General features: G+C 47.0%; 1 protein-coding gene across 7 annotated transcripts in view; it reads left to right on the top strand.

Moving 5' to 3' along the window:
* The first annotated feature begins 4178 nt into the window (after window positions 1–4178).
* The window catches only part of FAM120B (family with sequence similarity 120 member B), an 82806-nt gene continuing 66264 nt past the window's right edge, over window positions 4179–20720 (top strand). For all 7 annotated transcript variants that reach the window (XM_077757396.1, XM_077757400.1, XM_077757399.1 and 4 more), the window contains exons 1-3: window positions 4179–4256; window positions 11212–12750; window positions 15728–15908. In XM_077757396.1, coding sequence (XP_077613522.1) covers window positions 11230–12750; window positions 15728–15908 — 1702 coding nt within the window. In that variant the 5' untranslated portion in view covers window positions 4179–4256; window positions 11212–11229. The remainder of the gene's footprint in view (window positions 4257–11211; window positions 12751–15727; window positions 15909–20720) is intronic.

The following is a 20720-nucleotide window of genomic DNA, read 5'->3' as shown; positions in this document are numbered from 1 at the left end:
CCCGACCGCCCCCCGCCTGCCGGGCTCGGCTGTGCTCGCCGCGCTTGCGGCTCTGCGCCGTCGCTGCCGCCCCGGCCGTGAGCCCCATCGCGGGTCCCTGCGCCCGGGTCCGAGTCCTCCGGGGACCTGGGACTCGCCACCCACTGCCTTTCCCCTCCTGGGCCTCTCCATCCCTGTCACCNAGGTGTCCCGATTCCGGTCCACTCACCCCGGCTACCCGGCCGCACAACTGGTTTGGTCGCCCCCGGAGAGGCGTTCTCTGATCTCTGCAGTCGCGTCTCAAAACCTGTGTGCCTTTCGCCCCAGGCATGTCTGGGCTGTTCTAAGCCGGGGCTCCAGCACCTGGCAAGTGCTAGGTCCTTGCAGAAAGAAAGATGAAAAGGTAGCCGGCTAGTGTCGGGGTAGCTCAGAGGACCATTTGTCTAAGGCGGCCAAGGAGGGGCCGGGAAGTTTCTTTGCAGGAAGGGGCTATTTGAGATGAGTTTTAAAGAAGTAGGAGTTTGGAGGTGAAAGAGGAGCAAGAGGCCGTTCGTCCCTGCAGAGGAAACCATGTTTGAGACTGTCTGATAGAGTTGAGAAAAGATACATAGCTGATTAGAGACGGGGAATGGCAGGAAGGTACAGAGAATTAGGGGCAAGGAAGCCAAGTGGTCAGATGTCATTACTAAGGCAGCCTGGCAGGTGTATGATGATGGTGTGGGCGATCGCACATCATGAGAACAGGGCTTCTGCAGTTGTGCAGGAGGGAAGTTTTAAAACCCCAAACCCGAAAATGGCAGTGGAGAGAACTTGGAGTTGAGTTGGATGCGAAAGGCATGAGATGTCGGTATTTCTAATGACCCAGGTTTTTGGCTTGACATTTGAGATGATTCAGGGAGTGCGAAATGGCTTGGGGAACACGTTTGGAGCACCAGGCTCCTGACCGCTCGCCTCCCGAGTGTATCAAGTTGTTTGGTCTGGAACTGTATTTCATGGTGGTTCCTCGATCTTGTCCTTGGTCTCTGTCGTTTGTGGCCTCACGGCTGCGTGTGCTCAGTGACCTGCCCATGCTTGGGCCTTGCTGTCAGGAGCTACCCAGTGTGCACCAGCACAGCCTTCACACGTTCTCTGTGTTTCGATCTCTTCATCACCCTGTCCCTTGCCGTCCCTGAGCTCTGCCATAGTGCTCCTCCCTGCCCTGATGGTTCCTCTGGTCTCAGAACTGCGCTGGTGCCTTCCTTACCCACTGTGTTCGGGAAGCGCGCTGACAGCACCACAGCTGAGCCAAGCCCCTCACTGCGCATCTCGCCACACCCCTCTCACCTACCTTGTGTCATTTCTGAATCCCTAGTCTCCCAGACCTATGGCACCCTCTGGTCGCTTCTTTCCTGCAGACTGAGAAAACTGAAGGAGGTGGCATCTGAGGTCCTGCGCCATCCCTGAGCCTTAACCTGGGTGTCATTTATGGGGTAGATTTACTGTGAAGCTAATGAAGGTCAGGCCTCAGGGTCCTTCACTATCATGAGCTCCTTGCAAGGCACCGGGAAAGGCCTCAGTGGACTTGTGTTTATAATTTTGTGTTTTTTATAAAGAAGGACCCCAACTCTGTAGGCTTCAGGCCCTACACCACTCGGATCCCTGTGAAACTTGCGATTTGTCACATCCTACTGTCTTGGTGTTTGCATTCTTGTCCTTCAGATGTTGCCCTTCATGTGTGTGCTTCTCACTGGGGCTTGGAGAGAACATAGGAGTGGGTGGAGCCCAGTTCCTGCCGTAACCGGACTTTAATTTGCTCTCTGTCGGGGAGGGGGATGCCGGAAGTCGGGATCTGAGTGCCTTTGGCAGAACCTTTGCAATGGTGTAGTTGCATGGATTGATTTATTTCCCTGCTGCGTTGCCACTTTTTTCAAGAAAAAGTTAATGGCGAGAAGTCTGCTTTACTTGAGGTCATAAAAGCAATTCTTATTTCTATGGAAGAAGCTACAGCAATACATTGGAGAATCATTCAGAAGAATTAATTGCATCCTTTCTTTTATTAGTGTGAAAGTGAGGTAACCCTAATGCTATAAATTTTTTTTATAAAACTTCATAGTTGGGGCGCCTGGGTGGCTTAGTCGGTTAAGCGCCCGACTTTCGCTTAGGTCATGATCTCGCGGTTCGTGGGTTCGAGCCCCGCGTCGGGCTCTGTGCTGACTGCCAGCTCAGAGCCTGGAGCCTGTTTCAGTCTGTAACTCCCTCTCTCTCTGCTAGAAATAAAAATAAAACATTAAAAAAAAAAACTTCATAGTAAGTATAAGTAACTTTTTAATTTGCTCTTACACGTTTTTCTTTGTAAGGTGATGTTGGAAAAACCTTCAGAGACCAAAAACATGTTATTTAAGGTTTAAATTACTTATATAAGGTAAGATCTGTTGAAAGGATTTTGTGGTAGTAGTTTAAAATCTATCAAATTGAGAGGTAAATCATTATTTAAATTTGTGCAAAAAAGGGAATCAGTGATACACGAAGAGATTAAATATTTTGTCTTCAGTCAGACATTGCCAACCAAGAAAACCAGCTCCTGAGCACCCTTTTCTTTATAAATGAATACTGCTCAGTAAGAGGGAATCCACTGCTTTTACTGTAGAACCTTTCCTGTAAGGTGGACCAAATCCTCAGGTCTGTCAGTTTGACTGTCTGGCTGCAGAGTCCTGCAGGGACACGCGAGGTTCCATGACACTGTGCAGCCGGACTGCCATTCCCATCAGCGCTTTAGCCCAGAGTATTGTGAAGTTATCTTCAAGTCATTTATATTCAAACCATTGCCAACAGGACAAGAGGAAAGTAACTGTTTGAAACAGTGGAGTTTTCTGGATAGTTTAGTTCTGGGCTTTGGCCCATTAAACATTAAAATCTCCCATTTAGGATGGCAATCTTTCTAAAATATATTGTTTCTCTGCTTTCTTAATAGAATGTTCTGGATAGTATAAACTTTCTTTAATGATCTCAAACATTTAAAACGTAACTTGTTAGTTGTGATGTAAACACTGTTAGAAGTTGCTGAGGCGTGGGAAGCTTTTCCCCTGTTACTTGTAAGGAGTTTTTGTATCTTTCAGGTTTTTTTTAGTTTTCCTGTCCTGCTCTCCCCTTGTCAGCCCTCAACAGTTCCTGCTGCTGTCGGTGCCTGCCTCAGATGTCCTTACCGTATGTTTCTCTACTGTGGATGTAGAAGTTTCTTGTTAGAACTGCATAGAGAAATAGTCCATAGGTGATAAATAAGAGCTTGAAGAGTCTCCAACGAATAAATTGTTTCAGCTCTTAACTCATAAGTTTATATTGGATTCTTACCCTGAGTTCTGGATAAATGAAGCATAAATTTGTGCAGGCGTACCTGCATCTTCACCTGTGCTCAGTGACAGTGGTTGTCACATCGTGTGTCCTTGACCTTCAAGGGGCCTGTCAAGCTGCAGTGGGTTAGGGAAAGGCACAGTGTTCTGGTTGCTCCTTCAGTCCTGATCATTCTGTTCGTCCCCTTATGACGGGGAGAACCTTCAGGAAGGAGAGCTCTCTGGACTAAGGACACCCACCGGGCAATTCTGCAGTGAGCGATGTGGTCTGCAGCTCTGGAGCCCGCAGCAACCAGACCACTCAGGTGCCACAGTTAGGTGGGGCCGTGGCTTAGTGAAAGGTACACAGGCTTTGGAGGCTGGGATGGGTTCAAATCTCGGCTCTATCAGGCAGGTGCCATAAGGCAGCACACGCTGGTGGCTGCTGTCCAGCACCAGTTCTCGTTCCTTCTCTGCTGGTACAGCAGGCCTTTCACAACCCTGAACGAGCGGATCGTGTGCCCATGGGACTAGAGATGTCTGCTGTGGGGCTTTTAGAGTAAGTGCACTGGATGGTGCATTTTGACACGTGTGCACACTGCCAGGCTTTCTTTTCTGATGGACCCTGTGCCTTTCACTCCCTCTCAGGTCTTGTATCTTAGTGACTTTGTCTTATCCATTGCTGCGTCCACAGCTGCTAGCACAGGGTCTGGAGTACAGTAAACACCAGATGAATATTTCCTGAGCAAGTATGGGAACTTAGAACTCCTGCCTTTGGTATGTATGGGGCCAGAGGAGGGTCTCTTCCTCCATTGTCTTTGCAATGGGAATTAGGACCCTGCGTCCTTCCAGTGTTAGGGTTTTTCCAAAATAGGTGTTTGGATACTGGGCAGCTAGAGCCACCAGTGCCTGCCAGAGCCCCCGCATTTATCTCCAGTTTTGCCTGTCTCCATCCTTTCTCCATGACGTCAGGTAAGTGTTTCTAAAATGTACTTGCTTAGGAGGCTTGAACGATATCTAATCTCCCTTTGAGATGAAGTGCAGATGCGTGTGTGGCTAACAAGCCCCTGTGTTGTCTGGCCCTGACTGCAGCCTCATCTCCTCTCCTTCTTTTAAATCAGAGTTCTAGCCACACTGAGAGGTTGGTTGTTTTCCACCCCCCCATTTTCCATGTTTGAGGAACACATGGTATAAGTAACATCGCAGGTTAAACTGCTTAATAGAACACATATTTTAAACACCTTAGAACCACCCATTTACTGGTCAAAAAAAAAAAAAGATATGAACTTTAAAACATTTTCAATCTTTTTACTCTTGTGCCTCCTGCCTGCCCACTGTCTCATCTCCATCTGGTGCACCTGTCTTTCCTGCCTTTCATCAAGTCTCACTTCTAGTGCCCGTGCTCAGGACAGCCATTGTGAGTCCTGGATCTGGCTAGGGTCTTCCTGCTGAGTGTCCCCTGGCTCTGTGCCATTTCTCTGGCCTAGAGCTATGCCCCAGTGACTGTTGCTGGTTGAATGTTTTCCTGATGAAGTATAAGCCTCTGGAGGGCAGGACCCCCGTCTCTTGTTGGTAGCGACGGTCTGCTGTAGTGAGTGACCTAAGGTGCTTGCTGAAGGAGCTAATCAGATGTGTGTTCAGACAAGACCCTTTGGTATTGTTGAGGAAACTAAGTATTAACGAGTGGCAGCCACAAATGATACCCTGTTGAAGAAAAAAGGACCAGTATGTGTGTTTACTTGACTCAGCAGTTTCCGTCCAAGATTTGTCCCAAGGGAATGCTCAGAAATGTGCTCAAAGATTTATATACACAGATGGGGTTCACTTTCTTATTTATGGCATTGTGCATCCATTGAAAGTAACACTACAGCAGAAGGTTAACACAGTGATTTAGAAATATATTCTTGATAAATTAAGACAAAAAAGTAGATTACAGAAAAGTATCCCAATTTTTAAAAACAATGAGTAATAACAAAAAAAGTCTAGAAATATGTACTCTAAAATTGTTGTAGTCATTGTCTTTGGAAAATGAGATTATGAGTAGTCTTTCCCCCCCTTTGTGTATCTCTGACTTTTCTGAAAAAAATACGGCTACTTGTTAAATTAGAAACATTTTTATGAATAAATCTATCCCTGATATTAAAAAGTAAACCAACTTGTAAAAATCGTATACAGTATAAAACCTCACTAAAACTTATATTGCTTTGTTTTAAATTTTGAGATAATTTAAGAATTTTGACTGGTGCTGTGCTGATTTTACTAACTTTAGGCAATGATGGTATGCTTTATGAATAAATTTGTAATACAAGTGAAATTGCATCACAGCGTATAAGGCAGGTCTGATTTTGCAGAAAGGAAAAATGAAGCTTGTAGAATAAAGTGAGTTGCTCAGAATTTTACTGCTTTCGGGTGGAGGTTAGAATCTGAACTCACTAGAGCCTTTCCTTTTATTGACAGTACTGTACTGCCTACGGGTCTGTCACTTCTCCCCAGGGCACGGCTCAGGGGATTGACCTATAGACCTAGCAACTGCTGAGTGCCTACATCAGCCATGCACCCGTTTTCTGGATCTTGGCACCAGTGGTCATGGCCTGACTGTGTCCTGGAGGGCCCTCCAGGACATCCCGAGTCTGGACATCTGTACCTAGACATACAGTGTACATGTGTACATCCTAATAGGCGCAGGCTTTCCATTTCTCATTTGAATAGCTTCTTAGAGATGCTGTGTGGAAGAAAAAAATGTTCTGACACTTGCTGAAAGAGTAAGGAAGGGTTTACCTAAGATGATTGCGGTAGGGTGCCCCACCAAGGGAGAGAGATGGGGCTCAGCTCTGAACACAGCAAAGGTGCCTGGGGATGGGTAGCCTGCCAGCAGAGGGAGGGGGTCTGTGCGAACCAGGCGGACAAAGCATTTGATCAGATCTTGAGGGTGGTCATGTATCAAGGGCATGAGTTTTCTCCAGACAGACTCAACAGGACTCTTGCTGAAACTGGACTCAGCCAGGACGTACATGGAAGTCCAAGGTTGAGGCCTTGTTGAGAGGAGGGCCCAGAGGGACCTGACTGAAATCTGCCCCAGGGGAGCATCCTTTCAGTAGTTTAATGAGTCCTGGGTGGAGGGCCTCTGAAGCATGGACGCCAGTGCAGGTGGCAGCCACTCATAAGTTGTAGCTTAGTTGTTCGCTTGGTTTGAGCATTCATGAATATTCATAAACCCTGAACTAACCTTGTCCCATGTGCTGGTGTGGGATAGGTTTTCCTTTCACGGAGTTTTCAGTCCTTGTTCTTGCCTTGCTGTGCTGAAGGGGGTCCTTGTACGTTTCCCTTTGTAGATGAGGTTGGTAGGGAACCAGAGAAAGAAGCCCCATGTCCAGCTACAAGGGGGCCCCCCTGAGGGAAGGGAGGGAACACCTAAGACCTGGAAATGAAGCAAAGAAAAAGGAGGACTGTGTGTTTTGTCACCATCGCGTGGACCATCATTTAACAGATTCACCCATGATTGTTTAGCTTTCTAACCGAATGTGCCTCTCTTGAGTTTTCCAGTTATTCTGGATTAGAGCCCAGATGCTGCTGTTCCATGTTAATTTATGGGTTTTTGTCTTGTACAGATACAAATTATTTCTGTCTGATAAAAATAAACTCAAAGGTTTTGATTTCATTGTGCTGTAGAACTACAACCTAATTTGTCTCCAACTGAAAATAGCTTTCTTCAGTGAACTCCAGCTCTCCATTGCCCTCTGAACCCGCATCCCCTGCACAGACTTCCTCATTAATTCACGTTTGCATGGCTTATCTTCTGGCCTTTGGAAATCATGCTTTGACACTGTTGGATGGCGGTGCTTTAGGGTGGCCAGAGCTGCTCCTACTGATTGTCCTTCTGCAGACGTTGATCTCTGGGTAGGAAGTGTGTCCCCCCTCCCACCCCCGTCAGTGTGCTGTCTCGAGTCCATTTGTCCCTGTGTCCAGAGGGACTGGGCCCCTTCTGTCAGTGGCAGGCAGGGTGATGTGTCTGTTCTGAGGCACTGCACTCTTCATTCTCTAAGTTTTCATCATCGAAAGATTGTGAATGAAGGAACTTCTGGACTTCTCTTTCCTCTTCTCTCCTTCATTTCCTGGTAACCAGTGAGTTGGGATAGGTCTGCTCTATAGGGGAAGCTGTTCTCAGGAGGCCCTTCCATTGAGACATGCTCTGGACGTGTGCACCTGCTCCTCCTCCTTCATGAACTTCCCTGCATTGACGCTTTGTTTCCCAGACCAGGTTGTCAGCTACTTGAGGGCAGGGACTCTGCTTCCTACTCTTTCTTTACCTGCAAATGGAGTCCGTAAACTTGTTGATTTCTGGTTTCTCTTTATACGCCTCCTGTTCAATGAATGCCTCCTTTTATTCATTTATTTGCAAGTGCTTACTGGGCCCCTGGCATGCCGGTCACAGTGCTGGGTGTTGGGGATGTGACAAAGTGACATTCTCTGCCCAGAGGAGGCCCACAGTAATGGAAGTGATTCCCAGATTGCATTTTGGGCCAGAAGACTCCTCTCTAGTGAGACATGTGTTTTCTTTCTAAACAATATCGGGATAATGAAAATTATGTGTTTGTGCGTATATATACATATATATATGTATATAGTGTGTTTGTATATATATATATGTATATGTGCGTATATCTTTGTATATCTTTGTATTCATCTTCGAAACCACCTTTAAAGAGTGAAAAACCTCAGTACGGTTGGCCCCTTCACACAGTCAGAAATCCGGCCCCCTAAGAACTTACCTCCTCATGGCCTACTGTTGGCGAGGAGCCGTATGGCTAACAGTCGGCTGACACAGTTTGTGTACAATATATGTGTTGTATACCGTGCTCTTACAATAAAGTAAGCTGGAGAAAAAAAAAATGTTATTAAGACTATCATAAGGAAAAGATATATTTATTATACTGCACTACATAAAAAAATCCACGTGTAAGTGGACCCATGCAGTTCAAACCCATGTTCAAGGGTCAGCCATATAAACCCTTCACCAAAAAAAAAAAAAAAACTAAAATTATTTACAATGGTAATATCCACAGAATTATTTTTGTAGCCATTTCATTTCCCATGAGTTTGGGCATCTTGTCGAGGGGTGGGTGGCGGGAGCACCAGAGCCAGAGGACCGGAGTTTGGGTATCTCGTCAAGGGGTAGGTGGCGGGAGCACCAGAGCCAGAGGACCGGAAGAGGCCTTCCAGAGTCCCCGGTTCCAGGTCTTTGGCCGTCCAAATCTTTCTTTGTAAATGCCATAGAAGAGCACACTGTAACGTGACATTCCTGAGGTAATCTGTGATTCAGAATGTGAGAAAGTGGCAGAGTGAAAGAGGAAAAAAACGTACATGTTTAATTACAATAGTGAGCTTTTCACTGCTGGGTGGGAAAGGAGGAAAACATTTGAATAAAATCAAAGCAGAGGCTGAGCCTGACTTCTCCCAAAATAAAGAAGAGAGTGTTTTGAGCAACACAGTGTTGTCACTTGCAGTTTTAGTAGAAAAATGCTTGAAACAAAAATCCCTTTTTATTGGTGAGGGAAGGCGGCCAACCCAAATGTGGCAGAGCTGCTGCACAAACGGGAGCCCACGTCTGTGTGGGAGCCGGGACTGAGGGCAGGTTCTCTTGCGCTCCGGCTTTGTCCCCACGTGCGCCTTGAGCGAGCCAGACTAGGAGGCCCCACTGGCCACTGGTGGGCCTGCCGGGAGGGGCCCTTCAGCGCTGGCGTTGGGCTTTGTCGGGTGGCCGGCACCCCCAGAGAACCTGGTGAGCGCGGCGGAGTCTCATGTCATCGTACAGACAGGGTCCGAACCTGTAAGATCGCCTTTAGTCCGTGCAAGTCTGCTTTTCGCCAAGCGAGGCACAGAGTAATGGCTTGCAGGCTGTGTGGCCTAAGCATCGTCTCTGTAATCCGTCCTGACCACCCTTTGTGTTCTTCCGCTCTCCATCCAGACCGGGGCCAGACTACTGTGCTGGACTCGCATGAGAAAAACCATCTGGCCTCAGAAATACCGCGTAACCTTCATAAACAGAGGATCTGCACCCAGAAGCCCAGACTGTAGAGCCACCTTAGAGCTGAAATAACCAGGAAGTCCAGTTTGGGCTTCAAACGCTTGTACCTTGGTCATGTTCCCAAGGTCAATGCTATGAGGGGATAGTTCTGCAGTGATTCGGGGTATATTTAATAACTCAATGAGCAAGATTTCTCTAAATTTCAACATACATAAATGTGTATGATTTATGTCCATTCCATGTTTATATATTTTTTCAATATTCATGGCTATTAAACAGATAAGTAACTTCAAATTTCGCTAGGGGCCAGTGTCCATTAACAGGCAGTAAATTCTTAAAAGATAGTCCTGTGTAAGGGTACCTTTTCTCAACATAGTAGTTTATTTGCAGTTTCTTCACTTGTAAAGTAGAGCTTACAGTGTTTCACCTGCCAGAGTTGATTTAAAGACTGGAGATTTTGTGTGTTGAGTGACCCGCGCTGTCTGGTAGGAGGCGAGTGTGCCCCGAGCCCCTTCGTCACGGATGCGTGCTGGCAGCGGGTGGCGCCCCTCTGTCCCGAGCCTGGAGCCTGGAGAGGCATCGTTTGTCCACCCTCCCGCCCCCCGTAGCTATTTATGTAATAAGGAGTTTTTGTTTGTTCTGTCAGTGGACGTGAAGTCCTGATGAATGTTAAAAGAAAACCAAAGTGAAAATCATAGGCCATTAAGATCAANACTCCCTCTCTCTCTGACCCTCCGCTGCTCACGCTGTCTCTCTCTCTCTCTCTCCTAGAAATAAATAAAACATTTAAAAAATATATTAAAAAAAAAGATCAAAGATGTCATCATGGAATTTTTTCTGATCAGTGACAGATGCTATTACCCACTTGAAAAATGTCATATATTACATCCTTTATTATATATGGGACACCTTACTTTTTATATAAGTTACCCTGCTAAGGATTTTGTCAGATTTCCAGTTTGAAGTCTTTGAACTACTTTGTCAGTTTTTGCATTTTTTTAAAGTTTATTTATTTATTTTGAGAGAGAGTGAGTAAGTGACCATGGGGGTGGGGCAGAGAGAGAGGGAAAGAGCAAATCCCAAGTCGGCTCCGTGCTGTCAGCACAGAGACCAGTGTGGGGCTCAGTCCCACCAACTGTGACATCATGACCTAAGCCATGACTTGAGCCACCCAGGCGCCCCTGTTTCTGCATTTTAGAGTGGGCAGTTTTCTGTTCAAAGCCAGTCACGAACTCAAATGTTACAAACATTTGGCATAGTAAAGTTTCCAGGTATGATACCAGGTTTGATACCTTAATTCAGGTATACTTGATATACAGTAAACTGCTTACTTACAGTATACAATCTGATGAGGTTTTAGCCTGTGTTCACTCGTGAAGCCATCACCACAAGTAAGGTAGTGAGCATATCCGTCACTCCAAGAGTTTCCATTACGTAAATCCCTCCCTCCCACCTGCCCCACCCCGGACCACTGCTGCCTGCTCCCTGGTCTCAGTGGACTCGAATTTCATATAAATGAGTCATGTGGCATATATTCCTGCTTGGTCTAAGTTCTTTCACTCAGCAAGATGATTTTGAGGAACATCCGTGTTCGTGTTACATGTATTCTTTGAAAGCTGTTACCCTTTATTAATAGTTTTAATACAAATCTTAGAGGACTGCTACACTGTGTTGTCCTTATGAAGGCCGACTTCGGTGACTGATGCTTAGGTTAGAGTTCCTCTTTGTCTTCAGTGAAAACTCTTTTAGGCTCCTAACCAGTATGTCACGTTATACATCTGGTTAGTGCCTAGATGGTTTTGAAAATAGTGAATATTAAGTATTGTCTTATGGTTATTTACTTTAAAAGGTATCCTGTGTCTAGTGATAAGGCCATAATTATGAATTTATTTTCCTTTCCAGATCCTTTCCTGTTCCATTATGGGTGTGAGAGGTTTGCAGGGATTCGTGGGCAGTACCTGCCCACATATTTGTACAGTGGTGAATTTCAAAGAACTGGCAGAACAGCACCGAAACAAGTATCCTGGATGTACTCCCACCATTGTGGTTGATGCCATGTGTTGTCTCAGATACTGGTATACTCCCCAATCTTGGATCTGCGGTGGCCAGTGGCGGGAATACTTTTCTGCTTTGCAGGATTTTGTTAAGACTTTTACAGCTGTTGGCATCAAGTTGATATTCTTCTTTGATGGCATGGTGGAGCAGGACAAGAGAGATGAGTGGGTGAAACGAAGACTTAAGAACAACAGGGAGATCTCCAGGATTTTCCATTACATCAAGTCACGCAAAGAGCAGCCCGGCAGAAACATGTTCTTCATCCCCTCAGGGCTGGCCATATTTACACGATTTGCTTTGAAGACGCTGGGCCAGGAAACCCTGTGTTCATTACAAGAGGCTGACTACGAGGTGGCGTCTTACGGCCTCCAGAATAACTGTCTGGGCATTCTTGGAGAGGACACCGACTACCTAATTTATGATACCTGTCCCTACTTTTCAATCAGCGAGCTCTGCCTGGAGAGTCTTGATACCGTCATGCTCTGCAGAGAGAAGCTCTGTGAGAGTCTGGACATCAGCCTGGCAGACCTCCCTCTTCTGGCCTGCTTACTTGGCAACGACATTATCCCAGAAGGCATGTTTGAAAGCTTTCGGTACAAGTGCTTGTCTTCCTATACCTCTGTAAAGGAAAACTTTGACAAAAAAGGGAACATCATCTTAGCTGTAGCAGACCATATATCTAAAGTTCTTCGCTTGCATCAAGGTGAGAAAAAGCTAGAAGACATGTTACCTTTGGGACCAAACAAAGCTCTTTTTTATAAGGGTGTGGCATCATATCTTTTGCCAGGACAGAAATCTCCATGGTTTTTCCAAAAGCCTAAGGGTTTAATAACTTTGGACAAGGAGGTGGGATCCATAAGTTCAGACCCTGAATCCAAGCAAGAAGTTCCCATGTGTACAGACCCTGAATCCAAGCAAGGGGTTCCCGTGTGTACAGACCCTGAATCCAAGCAAGGGATTCCCATGTGTACAGACCCTGAATCCAAGCAAGAAGTTCCCGTGTGTACAGACCCTGAATCCAGACAAGGAGTTCCCGTGTGTATGGACCCTGAATCCAAACAAAGAATTCCTGTGTCTACAGACCTTGATTCCAAGCCAGGAGTTCCCGTGTGTGTAGATCCTGACTCCAAGGAAGGATTCCCCCTGTGTACACACCCTGAATCCAAGCAAGGAGTTCCTGTGTATACACATCCTGAATCCAAGCAAGGAGATCCCATGTGTACACACGCTGAAATCAATCAAAAATCACCTCTAGGTGCAGACCCTGAATTTAAGCTAGAAGCAGGTGTATGTACAAACCCTGAAATTAAAAAAGAAGACCTTGTGACTATGGAGCCTGAAGTCAAACTACAAGTAACCATGGTTTCAGACCCTGAAATCTTAAAGGTATGTACATGTGCCCACCCAAATCTGGCATATCATGATTGAAAAGATATCCATTGATGGATTTGTCATGAGCATTTGTTGCCTACTTGTAGCCGTTGAGGCACCGTGGGGGGCACAGAACAGGACTCTAGCCATGTAGTTAGGAAGTATGACCTAATGCATATGGAAACTCACATTATAAAGCATGTTTGATATTGGTGCATGCCTATTATAGAAGAGGGCTCTAGGAATTTGAAGGAGAGATCACTGGGGTTAAGTACAGAGAGAAGTTACTCAAAAGGTAGAAGAGGAGCCAGACCTTCCTGAGAACTGATATTTGTTCTGAATGGGCAACTCTTTGTTGCTTTAGGGCCTGGGGGACATGGGGAGAGACTGGAAGGGACAGCATGTAGCCAGATGGGGAAGGTTATTACATGCCCCGCTAGGAGTTTGCACTTGATTCTGAAAGTGGCATAGAGCTCTTGAGAGTTTTAACGGAAAACTATGATTTATTAACCACCTGTGATGTGTGAGGTTCTGTGCCAGGTGAGTTCCACGTGTTGTTTCCTACCCACAAACCTTCTCTTGTTCCTACCAGAGCATCACCATTTTCTGTGTGGGTATGAAGTTCAAACCTAGGAATTAATCACTCCCGTTAACTGTTCTCTCCCCATCTTGTTACTTGTACCTAGTCAGTCAGTCAGTCTCCCCACCCTCGCGTACGCGGTCTCTGGTCTGGATTACTCAGGAATGGCTCACAACTCTTCCCTGTGGACTTCTGTCCCTTCCAATCCACTGGTCATGCTGCGTGCAGAAGGAAAGCCTTCCTCCATACTCAGGGTGGAAGCAGCAGCCTTACGCAGGCCGCGCTGCCCTCACCTCACCGCCGCCCCTCTCTAGCCTGGCCAGTCCCTTGTCCGTCATGGCCCTGCACGTGCTCTTCTGCCCCTTGTGCTAGTTCATGGCTGCTAGTCTTTTCTGTCACAGCTGGGTGGTCCCTCACTCAGAGAAGCCCCAACCGACCGCCCACCTGCTGTAGTGCACACCTCACTGGAATGTCATGCTTGGGACAGTGCCGTGAGGGCAGGGTCTTGTTTGTGTCTCTCACTGCTGAGCCCCTTGTGTCTGTCATGCTGCATCTCATAGTAGCTGCTCGCTGAATCTAGAAGGCAGCCTTCCTTTTCTCTCATATCTCTAGGGCCTTTCCTTTAGTGGCTCCTGCCCTCTGTCCTGTACAACCTCCTGGGTTCTCATATCTGAGAAGTCCTTCACCTCTCCCTTTATTGCATACATTGTAGCAGATAAGTTAATTTATCAACATAAAAATTATGGTAAAAAGTAGAATGCAAGATGTACTGTAAGAGAAGTATAGGTGAAAAGTATTAAGGAGTTAAAATTACCCTACCTGGAGACATCCTGAAGTACTTCATGGGAAACAAAGGACGTGGCTTGGAAGTTGGAGGGCAGGCAGAATCTGAGCCCTGGGTGCGAGTGCGCCTGGATGGGGGGAAAGGAGAGGTACAGCCTGGGGGAAAGGCTGTCTCTCAACACAGAATTAGAAGTCACCTAGGCAGCCTCATCACTCAAAGTGAGGAAAACAGACAGTGAAGACCTAAATCTAATTTTGCTTAAATTTATTTGGTTTGGTTTTACCATGAGGTTGGATGTAAGAATGCTAGTTTAATATGGACCATGCAGAGATGATTCTACACCGATCCATGTTTGTGGGGCTGTTAATAGTTGCTGGCGGGTGTTCTTCGCATCGTCTCCCTTAGTTGTCACATGGCTCTGTTGGTAGATGTGCTTGCCTCCCTCCCCACGTGAAGGGCTAAATGACATTGTCTGCAGTCACACAGCTAGTACTTGGCAGACCCCCTGGCTTTGAACCCGAGCCTCTAACTGCAGGTTTGACCCTTTACAAGATCCCATCCACGTTCCCGGCTCGCATGTGGGGAGGTGGGTCGTGGTCAGTAGTCTAGAAGGGCGAGCATGGAAGATTCGTCAGGAAGCTGCTCCTACACTCAAGCCTGGCTTCAGAGATAGAACTTGGAGCCGCTGCGACACTTTGCCTGGAGGACAGGACAGGGAGAGGCACACGGGCAAAGGGACAGCAGTGCCGAAGTGGAGCCTGCAGGGTGCCTCAGTGCCTAGAGGCGGGCGGGGTCTGCTGCTCAGCCATCCCAGGACTCACGTCGAGCACGAGCACGAGACAGCACCCCCGCCAGCTCACACGGCACCGCTCTGGGCTCTCTGCTTTTCCCGTTTTGACCTGGCCCCTGCTGGTTCCCAACTGCCACTCATTTCCCAGTTGTGTATGGCCATAAGCCCCATGAGGCAAGGGGAGGCGGGTTCTGTTTGGGAGCAGAAGACAGCGTGACCTTTGAGGTGAACTGTCTCGGGAGAGGGGCTTGTGAAGTGGGGAGGGGGGAGGCCCAGAAAAGGGGCACATTTCCGGAGGCCCTAGGGAGGATGGGGAAGGATTGAGTCTTCCTGAGGAACAGTGGAGGTGCTCCACTGTGACTGCATTGTAGCCATCTTTAGGAGGTGTGTTGGTGTAAGGGAAGAGGACGCCGGGGCCTTGAATGTTAGGGTGAAGATTTGTGGTAGCCATTCAGGTGCTTTGAGGAGATAGTGACTGGACTTGCTTCTGAGAACCCAGGGTGTTGATGCTGTGGAGGGCGGATTGGAGAAGGGAGTGGGCTGAAGCCAGTCCGAGCCTTTCGTAGGAACGTCTAGCATGGGGCAGACAACACGCTGTGCGCTAGGTCTGGTAGGCGATTGGGAGGTGCAGGTGGGGGAGGGGTACATGACAGTTCGAGCCTAGAAGCCCCAAGGAAAGGAAACAAATGCCAGCTTGATGTCAGGGGCTTGAGGGACAGTTACTCCGTTTCTGAAAGCCTGAAAACACTGGCATGTGATACAAGGCTGTTGTTTTTTCTCTTTAGAGGTCACTGTTTTGTTTTCAAGGAGAAACCAGTTATATTTGAATTTTGAACAGGTTGCTAGAGCACATCACGTCCAGGCAGAGAGCTACCTGGTGTACAACATCATGAGCAGCGGGGAGATCGAATGCAGCAACACCCTGGAGGACGCGCTGGACCAAGCTCTGCCCAGCCAGGCTTTTGTCTACCGCCCAGTGCGCCAGCGCGTTTACTCCCTCCTGCTGGGGGGCGGCCAAGGTGAGTGGGCTGGTCCCTCTTAGTAACAGTGCTCTCTGGAATTGGAGTCCGAGAAACGGGCCACACGAAGTGGAATGCGTTCTTTCAGGACACGGATACAATTCAAAAGGGTTTTGTTTCTCTTTAAAATTTGTAGTTGAGAATACCAGTCACATCTGGACAACATTAAGGGAAAACACCATGGGGCATCTCTATCTAATTAGTACACAGTTGATCAGTACTCATTAAAAGAAAAGTGCATTGTTTTTATAAAATGTTATATTTTTATTCCTTAGAAGGATTTGTGTTTTTTAAAAATGTGAAAACCCTTTCCTCCTGCAGGAGTGTAGGGTATGTTTGTTATTAGAAGACAATGCCTACTTATTCCCCCTCAAAATGTGATTTTCATAAAATAATTTCATAAAATTTAGTACTTCATATTTTAAAGTATAAACAAAATTTTCCTTTAGAGTAGTTCTGTTTTTTCCCATCGATATTTTCATTGTGCACTAGCAACAATTGTGTAGGGAGAGGACTGTCCGTGGCCGGAACAGATAAATTCAACGCCAGTCATAAAATTAATTAGGTCCTATCGATCTCTTTTTGGAGTGGTTTAGGGGCATCGTGAGTGGAGAAGATACTTCATAGTGGAGACGAGGGATGCTTCACACATGTGCTTTCCTCCTGCGTGACACTGAGGCAGGCCCGGGACACTGTCGTCTGGCTTGAGAGGGCTTGCATGAGACACGGGGGCCTCGCAGGCTATGGTCAGGACTGGAGACGGGAGCAGCAAGGCGCCAGTGAAAGTGTATAAAGACAGGCAAGCCCGATTTGGCCCCTTGGCTGTAATTTTCCCACCATTACCTTCAACAGTCAGTTGCTTTTGAGAGGAGTTCACAGATGAGAAGTCTTTTTGTGTACCATTTCTGGTGTAGACCACGTTTCCTTCAGCATCATCTTTCTTCCTTTAGAGAAGTTGACTTTTACATTTCTTATCATGCTCATTTCAGTTTCCTGATTTTTTTTCTCTGAAAATATCTTTATTTCAGAAGTGTAATTTTGCTGTATATAGGATTTTAGAGATTTCTCTCTGGCTGTTTGTAAGATTTTTTCCCTTGAGCGCTGGTTTTCAGTAATTTGTTTAAGCTGAGTTTTGGAGTGGTACACTCAATGTTTGTTCTGCTTGGGATTCTTGAGCTTCTTGGATCATGGAGTTTGTTTCCTACCAGATTGGAAACAAAATGAGCATTATATCATCAAACATTGTTCTCTTTCTCTGTTGGCTTTCACCTCTCACTCTGGGTCTCCTGGTTACATGCGTGGTTTATGGCTCCTGTGCTCCTTGCACACCAAGGCTTGCTTTTAAGCTTCTTTTCTCTGTGCTTCAATTTGAGTAGTTCCTGTTGCTTGGTTTTCAAGTTTCGTGAGCCTTTCTCCTGTAACATTTAATCTACTATACCCATCCAGTGAAGTGTTCATTTCAGATCTTGTGTTTTTCAGCTACTTTTTTTTTAATGTTTTATTTATTTTTGAGAGAGAGAGAGAGGGAGACACAGAATCTGAAACAGGCTCCAGGCTGAGCTAGCTGTCAGCACAGAGCCCGATGCAGGGCTCGAACCCATGAACCGTGAGATCATGACCTGAGCCAAAGTCAGACACTTAACCGACTGAGCCACCCAGGCGCCCCATTTTTCAGCTGCTTTTTAAAAAAATCTAACTTTTTTTTTTTTCCTGTCTTTTGTTTGCCTCTTAAATCTAAAATTTATTCATACTAGCTGTTTCCAAGTCCTTGTCCACTAACTCCATCAGCCCCATAATTTCTGGGCCTGGGTCTGTTTACTGACTTTCCTCCTCATAAGAAGGCCACAGGTTTCTGCTTATTCTCATGTATTTCTGATTCTCTCATGTCCCTTATGTTTAGATTGTAAGCTAGAAGATTTTGGACCTGTGAAGGGTGTTGACTTGTGGTCCGTCAGGCAGTTACTTTGTACTTTAATAGGGTGGGTCTGTGGGAATGTCACTAGAGCTGGAGCGGCCCTGCTCCTGAGGGTCGGCCTCTCTGGGTTGTTACCTGAGTGCTAGGTGCCTGAAGAAGTCTCTGCACATTGGCCGTTAGGACTCGATGCTGTGGAGCTCTGCGCGGGCTCTGCTGGTCGCTCAGTGGGGCTGCTCAGTAGTAGTCTTGTCCAGCCTCCCTGAGTTTTGCTCTGAACACACAGAGCTCAGTTCTCAACGAGGACCTCAAGGACACCTCCGGGCAGGTTTTGGGAGCCCCTTTCTGCATAGTGCCAACTCTCTTCTGTTCTGTGTTACATTCCCAGCTGTCCTCAGAGCCTTGATGTGCAGACTCTGTCTCCTCATCTCAGAGGCTTTCTTGCTCTGCTCCGGGGCTTCCTCCCTAGGCTGCAGTCTGCACAGTGCCTCTGTCCAACTCAAGAATTCAGTTTCTTCAGAAATTTGTCCAGGGGTGCCTGGGTGGTGCAGTCAGTTAAGTGTCTGACTCTTGATTCAGCTCAGGTCATGATCTCACGGTTTGTGAGTTCGGCCCCGCATCGGGCTGTACGCTGATGGCGATTCTGTCTCCCTTCTCTCTGCCCCTCCCCTGCTTTCATACACCTACAAGATAAATAAATATTTTTCTTCCTCAAAATAAATGAATAAACTAAAAAAAAAAAAAGAAAAAAAAAAGAAAGAAATGTGTCCAGACATAGAGGTGTTGGTGGGAACACTGGTCAGCAGCTCTGCCCACATCTCAGCCACCTCACACCCTACTCTAGTGTCGGGGGTAGGGATGAGTCACATGCTAGTGTGGTTCTAGCTTCTTTTTTGGTGACTTTTTTTCTCTGCAAAGTTTTAATGATAGCCCCTTTATCCTTTATGTTTACAGATTTTTCTTCTCTCTGTTATCTCTGTGTCTGTTACTGGAACCGCTAAGAAATGGATGTTTAACTTCCTGAGATGATATTCTGTGTTTCTTAATCTTCTAGTTCCTGGTTTGTTTTTCCTGCACCATGGGAACATTTCACCACTTTGTTGTCAACATATGGAAAAGTTTCCCTGTCTACTTCCTCTCTCCATCGAGGCCTGGTGTCCCAGTGAGTCCACCACCTGTCTGCTCTCTGCGGATGCTCTGTCTGTCCGCCAGCTCCTCCCTGGTGGTCAGATATCTGCTGGCACCCCATGTCGATGGCCCGTGTCCCTCCTGACCCCTCCCCCAGCCCCTGCTTCTCTGCTGACCCCCGTGTGTGGGAGGGCCTCACAACTGCATTTGACCCTTTTACACCCACGTGGTCGCATTCACTTGCATTGCTCCAGAAACTATATCCATGTTGACAAATACACTTTTATTTTTTCTAGCTCAGGCCATTCTTCTGATGGATCAATTCTATTTGTTTCTTATGCCCTTAAACACTAACTCCCCCAAATTCCTCCCTTACTCCTTTATCAAAAAAGAACTGTATGTTTTCATTCTGATCACATCACAGTTTGTTTATAGGCTTGTTTGTCTGATGTCCCTTGTCCCCATTGGCTGTCAGCTGAGCTAGCAGAGACCATTCAGGTGGCATTTTACTGTACCCAGCAGATTCTTGGTATACATTAGGTGATATCTGATTTTTGAGTATGTGTTTAAAATAAGACCTTTTCAGGAGTATTTCCACTTAGCAAAGCTCTCCTTAGAAGAGGACTATAATGGTAGAATTTCAGACACAGGAGGAAGAGCGATGGCGTCTCAGGTCCCATGAGGGGAACAGCCTTCTCGGAGCCCAGCCTGACCGGCAAGTGGAAGCCACTTGACTAGAGTGAGATTTAGAACCGAAGGTGCCTCTCCCCCGCAGGTGTAGACCCTGGGCACTAGAGCGAAGCTCTTCAACTCCCATAGCCACCAACAGTGGGCATCTGAGCCAAAAAGCACACGCACTGGACCGTGGGCGGCCGCTTCAGAGTCCCCAGTTTGGGGTACAGCTCGGATGGCTGGTCTGCTGGGTACTCCAGCTTGTCTCGTTGTGTTGGGGTGCTGGGCTGGCAGCTCTCTGTGTATTCTGTCCAGATGACTGTGCTGTTTAGACGGCCCAGTGGTGTCATGGCCCCAGATGGGGACAAACCGCCGTCATTCCAGCCTCTGCCCATCCTGCCTTCGTGCCCATTCCCAATTTACTTCAGGTTCTGACGGTCCCCTCATGAAAAGCTTAGCTTAGGCCACTGTGAAGCCTTGTAAATTTTAGGAAATAAAAAAAAACCCCAGAAGGTGCCAAGGCAGAGTGTGTCCTCCTTGACCGCTTCGCAGGCAACGAAGCCGGGAAGAGCCTGGCACGCAGGCGCTGTCCACGGTTTGGGGTGGCAGCCTCACTTCTCTCTTGCCATTCTGCCCCCCTCCTCCCCCAGCACGGGTCCAGCTGGGGGAGGCTGGCAGTCTCAGGCTGGGGCAGCCGGCCCTGCAAGTCAGTAGCCACGGTCCAGGACACCAGCTCATTAAAATCCTAGGTACGTGTACACAAAAAAGTATGTTCAGGGAATTTTTTAACTTTTTCAGGACTAAGGCCACATGTAAGCATAAATTAAATCAGCAGTATAAAAATACTACAGAAAAGCTGATGGAGGTGGGGGAGAGGGGAAGGGGGGTGATGGGCATGGGGGAGGGCACTTGTGGGGATGAGCACTGGGTGTTATATGGAAACCAACCTGACAATAAACTATTTAAAAAAAATACTACAGAACGGTAAGGACAGATATCTTTCTTTAAAAGCCTGAGGGATGTTACCAAATTTGAAAGTCCCAGTAATTGAGAGGTTGTGATGGACGTTGCTTCCAGCACAGGCCCGCGGAGGAGGGGGG

This window comes from Crocuta crocuta, unplaced genomic scaffold (assembly GCF_008692635.1).
Source record: "Crocuta crocuta isolate KB4526 unplaced genomic scaffold, BGI_CrCroc_1.0 scaffold506, whole genome shotgun sequence".
Lineage (NCBI taxonomy): Eukaryota > Metazoa > Chordata > Mammalia > Carnivora > Hyaenidae > Crocuta > Crocuta crocuta.
This window is presented reverse-complemented; position numbering and strand designations above follow the sequence as displayed.